The sequence below is a fragment of the Phaethon lepturus genome, unplaced genomic scaffold (assembly GCF_000687285.1).
Source record: "Phaethon lepturus isolate BGI_N335 unplaced genomic scaffold, ASM68728v1 scaffold23277, whole genome shotgun sequence".
Classification (NCBI taxonomy): Eukaryota; Metazoa; Chordata; class Aves; order Phaethontiformes; family Phaethontidae; genus Phaethon; species Phaethon lepturus.
Window position 1 is genome coordinate 1 of NW_010550093.1, and position 9,134 is coordinate 9,134.

Here is a 9,134-nt window from a genome sequence, read left to right on the forward strand (position 1 = left end):
CTCGGGGCCGGCCCGGCGGGGCCGAGGTCACTGAGGGCGTCTGAAGGGGAAGAGCTGACGCGTTCCGGGAGAAATCGGGGTTTCTGTCCTCGGGTGCGCCTCCGCACCGGGTGCGCCGGGGAAGCTTTCCTGCAAAGGCGTCAGCAGCCGCGGAGCGGAGGTAAGCAGAGTTGCTTAAAGCAGCCTAATAGGTTTCTTCCTTGCAGATAAGGCTACAAGCCAGCTTCTGCTGGAGACGGACTGGGAATCCATCCTGCAGATCTGCGACATGATCCGTCAGGGAGATACCCAGTAAGTGCGTTTTGGCTTTTGGATGTGCTGTAAGTACAGCTCTCCTTGCCTTCCAAAGGCGAAGTGCGAGGGTTTCGGACCTGTCAGCCTGTGGTAGCACATGTCCTGTTATGCCCTTTCAGAAAAGCGTTGGAAAGGCAGTACAGTACAGGCAGTTTTTGGTTACAGGATGTGTACTCTTTTTCCTTACCCAGAGCAAAATATGCTGTCAGTGCTATCAAGAAGAAAGTGAATGACAAGAATCCCCACGTGGCACTCTACGCACTGGAGGTAATGTCAGCCCAAAACACGAGCACTGCAGGGGCCTGGCACACAGGCCAGGGAACTTCCCGTCTTGTTTAAGCCTGCTTCCTGGGCTGCGCAGTCTGCACAGCATTCCCTGCCCTGGCTGGGGTGCAGCAGAGTCGCAGCTTGGAGTTTGCCTCCTCTTGGCCTTAGCACAGAGGTTTTATGACTGATCAGCAGGCCATGGTTTTCATTCTTTAATTCCGTCTCAGCATTAGGAACAGACAAAGCTGGAACCTGAGGCACTGTCCCTGGGGGTCTGCCTGTACATAGCAGAGGTACACGTAGCTTACTCTCCAGTGTGGCTATGTGGATTTCCCTGGCTTGACTGACATCGCACTAATGCGACTCATTGCTTAAATAGTGCCCCCATCTTAGTGTGCTGCTGTAGAAGTGTGCTGGGACTCATCACAGGCCACAGAGAAGGAAGAAAGTGGTGGGCTAATACTGTCCTTTGCCCTTGCAGGTCATGGAGTCGGTGGTTAAAAACTGTGGCCAAACAGTCCATGACGAGGTGGCCAATAAACAGACTATGGAGGAACTGAAAGAAATACTCAAGGTAAACGTATCTTACTTTACTGTTGTTTTTGAATGAGCTTGTAAGAGAAGCAGCAGAGGGAGAAAATGCGTACGTCCTCTCTTTCGTTCCCTTTGTGTAAGGAACAGAAGGGAAACTGTTCGAAAATGTATTTCAGAAGAGAGCAAACTGTATTGCGTGATGTGAAGGGATGAGTGTCGGGAACTAAGGAGAACCTGCTAAGGAGAGCAGATACCATGAGAGCAAAGGTAATGTTTGACTATATTGTGAAGTGGGGTAGCAATATGCTGTGAAGGCCTAGACCATTTCATGGTAGATGCTCCTGGCTGCAACACTTGGCTTGAGACAGCAAAGGAAGACAGAGGTGATGGTCTGGCAGTCGCACCAAGGACCTGAGCAGTGGTGAGGTACGTTCCCTCTTGTCTTACGGTGTGAGGTGCTCAGGAGGGAGAGCAGCAAGGAGGAAACCGACAGGAGTTTCCTCTGTACTGTGGCCCACGCATTAGCCTGTGGGATTGTTTGAGAAGCCGTGCAGGATGTAGACCTGGCTTTTTTCACTGCCAAGCTGTTGTCACAAGCTGTCACTTGCCAGTTTGTTATAACGTGATGCCTGCAGGAGCTCGTTCTGTCCTCGGACTGGAGACTTCTACAAGTGAAGTGGAAATGGGAACTTCTGTCTCCAGTTCCCAGCCCCAGACCAGCTAGGCCCAGACGAGAGCTTGTTGGACTACTGATGTTCCTTCCTTACAGCCTTCATCTTCTGTCAGAAGTAGACAACCGGATGACCCAGATATTTGATGAATGGACTGTGTGAGTCTCGTCACCTCACACACTGTAGCAGCATGTCTCTCTCTTGTCATCTTCCTGCTAGGGCTGACTCAGTTTCCGTGCAGGATCTTCTGCTGAGATAGGAATGCTGCCCCAACGTGACGGCCAGGTGTAGTACAGCCACTCCAAGCGCTGAGGAGATCAGATAAGATCAGATCAAGAGGTTTTGTGGTTCTCTCCACAGTCTGTCTGCTGCGGTAGTTTCATAACTGCCACAGACCCATTCTCCTCCTACACTTGGAACTTTGCTGCTTGTGAATGCCCAATGCTGATAAAATGGTCTTAGTTCTGATGAGGTTCAGTGCTGTGACATTTGTGGAATGCAGGATTTTGCAAATCTTCTAGAAGTTTGGAGCTCCAGGAATTGTCAATAAGTCATGCTGAGCTCTTGGCTGAAATAGGAACTTGACAATGCTCCTCTGCTTCCTGGGGCATTTCTGGAGCAGCTGGTCATGTGAATGCATGATGACCTGGTCAGCTGATGACAGGACTGCTCTCCGAGGCTGGCTGGAATAAGAACAGGCTTGCCAAATTTCTTCCGGCTCCTTGAACTGTGCAAGCTTCCCAGCTGTCCTTACTTTGTGACATCCTGAAGTAGCTTTGGGTATTCCTGGGCAGGAGTCTCGAGGCTGGAGGTGCTGACAGCCTGGCACCAACACCCTCCAGCAGTGAGCTTGTGGTGGCCTGTCAGCGCTCAGGTGAGGTGGACTGTGCTGTTCTGCCCAGCCAGGTAGCTGTAGGTCCCGCAATTTTCTGAGTGCGGGATGTGAGCAACTCTTGTGAGGAGGTGAACAAAGATGTTGGGCAGGCCAGTGCTCGTACCCGCACTGGGGAGTGGCTGTGCAAGTCTCTGTGAGTGTTTTCTCAAAGCATCATAACCGCACCCCTTTTCAACTTGGTCCGTGCTGCTCTGAAGGACATTTTCTTGCTTGTGCTGGAGGGGGGAAGTGGGGAACCTGAAGGAGTGTGTAGTCCTTGCTGTGAATTGTCCTTATTGCAGCTTTCTGACAGCATTTACCTTGCACAAATACTCTAAAGTCTCTCTTTCCTTGAAGGGTATTTCTGGCTTCTCTTCTGGAGGATTCACATAATGTTTTGGGTTTCAGTGTCTTGTTCTCAGATTTTTTTTTTTCTGCTTCCTTTCTGTGCAGAGGCAAGTGGAGACAAGTGTCCGCAGTAAGATCCTGTACCTTATCCAGGCCTGGGCTCACGCCTTCCGCAATGAGCCCAAGTACAAGGTGGTTCAGGACACCTATCAGATAATGAAGGTTGAAGGTGAGGACTCTGTGGGCAAAGGTGGGTGGACAGTTAGCCAAACATCTCTGCTCTGGAGGAGCCTTGCAGGAGAAGGAATGGGTGTTAGGACCCTGCCTGGAAACCTGGACTTGCAATATGGAGCTTTTTCTTGGTGCCTGATACCCCATGAACCTCCTGGAGTGACTGAATCCTACTGCAGAGAGAGGACAGCCCCATTGTCCCAGGATCGCTAGTAGTCTAGCTAGTAGCTAAGGGTTGGCAGTGAGACCTGAAAAGCAGGAGCTGTAAATGTTTTTCAGGAAACTGGCAGCAAATCAGTGTCTTCTGGGAAGGGATTTACAGTGGGGTGGTTCCTTCTTCCCAGGCTTTCATTAGTACTTCCAGGATGGGTCCATGCTCCTGCTTTCTGACAGAGTGTCAGTATGGCACTTTCTCTCTTGTCCTGGGGATCGCAGCATTCCCAGTGAGGGAAGGGACGCACTGCTGTCTCTGCCTCTTTCTGTGCACCAGGACCTCCACAGGCAGTGGCAGAGCCTGGAGGTCCCAGCTGCCTGCTGAGCTGGTGTTACCACACTCTTGCCATTCAAGGAGTGAGACTCAAAGCCCTGCCTGCCTGTGCAGTGAGCTTTTTTTCCACCCCATGCTGAGTTCAAGGTCTTGAGAAATAAGCCTTATCCAAAGGGCTCTGATGTCCCTTACAGGTGTATAAGGGAAAGCAATAGGGGATTGTCCTGTGCATTCGAGAGCGTGGCTGAGAGCCCAGTTACTTCACAGACAGCAGCAAGTGCTGTGCAAGCATTGTCCTCTGGCCTCCTGCAAGAGGAAGATTACTGTTAGTTGTGTGAGAGTAAGATAATGGTCGTGCTGAGCTAGATCTGACGCATGTGGCTGGGACCTACAGCACAAGGCTGTAGGCACCATGGCCTCCCTTCGAGGAGGGTGTGCCAGAGGAGCCCTTTCACAACAGGACACTGTCGCTTCTCCCACAGGTCATGTGTTCCCGGAGTTCAAAGAGAGCGATGCCATGTTTGCTGCAGAAAGGGTGAGCTCTGCTGGTGGGGAGGGAGTTGGCACTGCAGGACAGACTTTGCTCACCTGTCCGCTTCCTTCTAAACCTTCAGTTCTTGCATTCCATTTCATGTGGATTAGAGACCTTGCTGGGTACAGACTGCTCCCAGCTGTCACGTGGGCAGTTCTGGGGTAGTATACAGCAATTTAGCCTAAAACTACCAGACAGGGGTGGAATTGACCAGGACAGAGGGTTAGTTTCAACTTTACTCAGCGGCCTTCCAGCATGGCAGTCTGAACATGGCAGCAGGGCATTGCTAAAGCAGTTGCTGCGCAGACACGTTCCTAGAAAATCTCTTGCTGCCTGGGAAAGCAACACAGTCTCTAGGAACATGAGAGGAGATAACTTGTGGGGATTCATATTTCCTGTTGATCTGCAAATGCTTCCAGTTCCCCTCATTCATGAGAGTGCCTTACTTAGCCATAGGAGCTCCTGAAAGGCTCAGTGCAGACACTCTCCTTGAGGCCCTTCTCCCCTCCTTACACAAGTTTCCTTAACCCTGACAGGCTCCAGACTGGGTCGATGCTGAGGAGTGCCACAGATGTCGAGTGCAGTTTGGCGTTGTGACGCGGAAGGTGGGTGCTGGTCCTGCCCCTCTGGCTTCCCTGGTCCTGCACAGCTGCCCGGGACTTGCAGGACTCCCTGAGCCTGTGTGGAAGTGTGTCGGGGCTGGACTGTATTCCCTGGCCTGTGGCAGGGAAGTGCCAGGAGTGTCTGAGTGATGTCGTCTAATGGTGAAGTAGCATCTTGCTATTGCACTCATGTCTCCCATTCTTTGCAGCATCATTGCAGGGCCTGTGGGCAGATCTTCTGTGGCAAGTGCTCCTCCAAGTATTCTACCATCCCCAAGTTCGGGATTGAGAAGGAAGTGAGAGTCTGCGAGCCGTGTTACGAGCATCTCAACAAGTCAGTACTCTTTGTGGTGTGTTTCTTTGCCTGCAACAGCTGGGACTGTGCGGGGAGAAGCTTGGTGTGGAGCCACCTTTCTGCAGACCAGAGGGTTTCCCAAGCTGTGCAGGCTGGACTGGGTTCCCTTCCTTCCTGGGAACGGGGTTTACAGCTGTAGTGTTGTGTGGAGCTGGGGATCTAGTGCGGAGGAAGGAGCATTCAGTCTGCACTATCGCCTCTTTCTGACTACAGGAAAGCTGAGGGTAAAGCTGCTGCCACCTCCGAACTGCCCCCCGAGTACCTGACCAGCCCCCTCTCTCAGCAGTCCCAGGTGAGTGGCTGCCCTGTAGGTGATCTAGTGATCCTGACCCACATGTTGATCCCTTCACTGACGGCTTCCTCATCCTTCTGATTGCAGCTGCCTCCAAAGCGTGATGAGACAGCTCTGCAAGAGGAGGAGGAGCTCCAGCTAGCTATTGCCTTGTCTCAGTCAGAGGCTGAGGAGAAGGAGAGAATGGTTCGTGCCGTGCTTGGCATCTGGGAGTGGTTTTTGCCATACGGCCCAGATGTGCTGAGCAGCTCATAGCTGTGCAGTAGCAGACCTCTAGGCATGTTCTGGCGCGAGCGAGTCGCAGGGCCTGTGGAATGAGAGGGTGAAAGCAGAGCCAGGCACATGATGTGTTTGCAGTCCCGCATCTTGGAAGCAGGCTGCGCCCAAGCTGCAAGCCCTGGGGCACATTGGCCTGCGGGAACTGTACAAAGCATGGGGCTGTGTCTGCTGGCCATGCCTGGCCATTGCTAGGAACCTTGCCCACCCAGTGTGCCCAGTCTGTTGCTGACTGGGTGATTTGGAGGAGTCTGGACAGTCCCTGAGTTGACTGTTTTTTCTCTCTTGCAGAGGCAGAAAACAACCTACTCCATGTACCCGAAGGCTGAGCCCACACCTGTAACGTCATCAGCTCCCCCGGTCAGCACACTCTATTCCCCACCTGTGGTACGTTCATGGGAGACCTTGAACATGAAGTGCCTGGACGCAGCCCAAGTCTGCCCTGCTTGGGTCAGATTTAATCCCTGTTCTGAGAGAAAAGATTTGCACCGTTCAATTCCTTGCTCTTTCACAGCACTGCTGTGTTTTCAGGAAGAATGTCTGTACTCAGCCAGTGTTTAGGTGCCTCTGCTGCTTCCTGTAGCTGCAGCGTGTGTTTAGCTGAAGGAGACGGCTGTGTCCCTTTTCAGTCTCTTGCTAGTGCTTGGCGCTAGTGGTTGTGCATGGGCAGGGCTGAGCAGGACATCTGTGTGGGACCTGTGGGTCTCTGGTTTCTCTGAACCAGATTTCCCTGTTTGTCTCTTTCCAGAATTCATCTGCTCCCTTGGCTGAGGACATTGACCCGGAGGTGAGGATCCAGGCCTTACTAGTGGTCTTACTCAGGCCTTACTGAGGCACAGGCTCACTCCCAGTGGGGCTGCGATGCTCATCTTGCTTCTCTTTCTGGCAGTTGGCTCGGTACCTGAACCGCAACTACTGGGAGAAGAAACAAGAGGAAGTTCGCAAGAGCCCCACCCCGTCAGCACCTCTGTCCCTCGCAGAGCCAGCTGCTCAGCCTGGGGAAGCCCACCCCGCCCCGCTTGGTGTTGTTGAGGTAAGAGGGGGCCTAGACCTGCATCTGGTAGCTTCTGAGGGGTAAGAAGTGCCAGACTCCTCCATTCAGCCCAGTCACGCAGCTCTGCAGGCTTGCTGCTGGCTCTCGGTATGGGAGAGTTGAGGCTGACTGGCTGCCCTGTCCTTCCAGCAGCAGTATCAGAATGGCGAGTCTGAGGAGAACCACGAGCAGTTCCTGAAGGCGCTGCAGAATGCGGTCACCACGTTTGTCAACCGCATGAAGAGCAACCACATGCGGGGCCGTAGCATCACCAATGACTCTGCTGTATTGTCCCTTTTCCAGTCCATCAACAACATGCACCCCCAGCTGCTGGAGCTGCTCAACCAGCTGGATGAGCGCAGGCGTACGTGCGTGCTGCCCAGCTGTGGGCATGTGTCCTGGGGAGGAGCGGGTGGCTGCCAGGGCTTCCCCCAGCGCCAGGGCTTGTCATTCCTGTGACAGCCTCTCTGGAGAGAAGTCAGTGTGGTGTGCAGGGGTGGTCCGAGTGCTCTGCCCCGAGAGGGTCTCTGAGGCTGTCTCTTCCTTCCCCAGTGTACTATGAAGGCCTGCAGGACAAACTGGCTCAGATCCGGGATGCACGTGGGGCTCTGAACGCGCTGCGGGAGGAGCATCGTGAGAAGCTGCGCCGTGCAGCAGAGGAGGCAGAGCGCCAGCGCCAGATCCAGCTGGCCCAGAAGCTGGAGATCATGAGGCAGAAGAAGCAGGTGAGGCAGGGAAGCGTTTCCAGGGTATCCTGGGCTGTGTCAGCCAGCAGGGCTGCCTGCACCTTGGGCCAGCCCAAGGATGGCTGCCCTGGTAGGAGGAGATTCTGCAGTGTCCTGGCTTCCTGTCCTCTTCTTCATCATGGCCCTGTTCCCATAGGAGTACCTGGAGATGCAGCGTCAGTTGGCTATCCAGCGACTCCAGGAGCAGGAGAAGGAGAGACAGATGCGCCTGGAACAACAGAAGCAGACCATCCAGATGAGAGCCCAGATGCCAGCCTTCTCACTGCCTTATGCCCAAGTACGGCTGCTGGGCCAGAGGCCCTCCTGCCAGGTCCCAGGGGACATGGCCTAAAGCTTGCTTTTCTCCCCTCAACAGCTCCAGGCCATGCCCGCAGCCACTGGGGTGATCTACCAGCCCTCTGGGCCCACCAGCTTCCCTGGCACCTTCAGCCCAGCCGGCTCCGTGGAGGGCTCTCCCATGCACAGTGTATACATGAACCAGGCAGCACAAGGGGGCACAGGGCCGTACACTGCAATGCCTGTCACAGGGACAGGTATGTCGGTGAGCTGATCCTATGTGGGTGGAGGCTGAGTGCAAGGTGGTTGCTTCAATCTCTGCTCTCTGCCCCAGATCCCAGCATGGTGAACGCCTACATGTATCAGCCGGGAGCAGGCAGTGGGCAGGCAGCTCAGCAGGGGCAGGCAGTACCCACCACCACCCCGGCATACTCATCCTACCAGCCAACTCCAACACAGGGCTACCAGGCAAGTGAGGGCAGAGCAGCTTGCGGCCGGCTGGGGCGAGGGCTGGGGCATTCTGCGGGGCTGGTGCAACTCACCTTGTCTCGGTCATGAGCACAAGGGAGAAAGGGCTGGTTGGTCCCAGATCTCTGGATCTGCTGTTGCTTTTGCTGTGGGAGTGGGCTGGGGGTCAGAGTCAGTTCGTGGCTCCCTACGGCACAGAGGGAAGACGACACCCTGGTTCTAGCAGAGCAGGGAGAGCAGTGTGCTGGTCCTGGAGCTCCTGGGGAGTCTGAGATGAGCCATTGCTGCCTCCACCACCTCTCACCAGCCTCTCCTCCCTAGAGTGCAGCCTCGCAGTCGCAGAGCATCCCGGCCATCTCTCAGGCACCCCAGTCGGGTGCCATGGGCTACATGGGCAGCCAGTCAGTCTCCATGGGGTACCAGCCCTATGGCATGCAGGTGAGCACTCCCTGCCAGATGGGCCCCTTCTTGGGCACTGGGGGGGGTGAGGTGGGGTTGGGCCCCAGCCTGTGGAGCCTTCCTGGGCCTGTGCTGCCAGCAGCAGGGAAGGGAGCATCCTGGCAGAGGCTATGGGCCTTCACCTCTGCCCTGTGGGCGCTGTGCATCCCTTAGCCTCCCTGACAGCTGTCCCCTCGCTTCTGCAGGGCCTCATGTCTGCCCTGCCGGGCCAGGAGGCCACACTGAACAGCCTGCCAGCCCAGCAGTCCTCCCTGCGGGGACGGCAGCCCCTCTACCAACAGGTGAGTGCTGCTGGCCCTGGGAGGGCTGGGGCCCCAGAGGGGTGCGTTTGCTAATGAAGCCACCTCTTCTGTTCCAGTTAGCACCTGCTGGAGGGGCCCCCCCGCAGC

The 9,134-nt window shown here is 55.0% G+C and overlaps 1 protein-coding gene across 1 annotated transcript in view; it reads left to right on the top strand.

The window, feature by feature from the left end:
- Positions 1-206: 206 nt before the first annotated feature.
- HGS (hepatocyte growth factor-regulated tyrosine kinase substrate) overlaps positions 207-9,134 on the top strand; it is a gene marked incomplete at its 5' end in the record, with an annotated part of 9,541 nt that continues 613 nt past the window's right edge. The window contains 20 exons of the mRNA XM_010290462.1: positions 207-291; positions 486-561; positions 1,043-1,135; positions 3,094-3,217; positions 4,189-4,241; positions 4,775-4,843; positions 5,050-5,174; positions 5,409-5,487; positions 5,575-5,673; positions 6,055-6,150; positions 6,512-6,550; positions 6,653-6,796; positions 6,947-7,160; positions 7,349-7,521; positions 7,679-7,819; positions 7,898-8,075; positions 8,153-8,286; positions 8,608-8,724; positions 8,931-9,026; positions 9,104-9,121. Of these exons, the coding sequence (XP_010288764.1) occupies positions 207-291; positions 486-561; positions 1,043-1,135; positions 3,094-3,217; positions 4,189-4,241; positions 4,775-4,843; positions 5,050-5,174; positions 5,409-5,487; positions 5,575-5,673; positions 6,055-6,150; positions 6,512-6,550; positions 6,653-6,796; positions 6,947-7,160; positions 7,349-7,521; positions 7,679-7,819; positions 7,898-8,075; positions 8,153-8,286; positions 8,608-8,724; positions 8,931-9,026; positions 9,104-9,121 (2,153 nt within the window). The remainder of the gene's footprint in view (positions 292-485; positions 562-1,042; positions 1,136-3,093; positions 3,218-4,188; positions 4,242-4,774; positions 4,844-5,049; positions 5,175-5,408; positions 5,488-5,574; positions 5,674-6,054; positions 6,151-6,511; positions 6,551-6,652; positions 6,797-6,946; positions 7,161-7,348; positions 7,522-7,678; positions 7,820-7,897; positions 8,076-8,152; positions 8,287-8,607; positions 8,725-8,930; positions 9,027-9,103; positions 9,122-9,134) is intronic.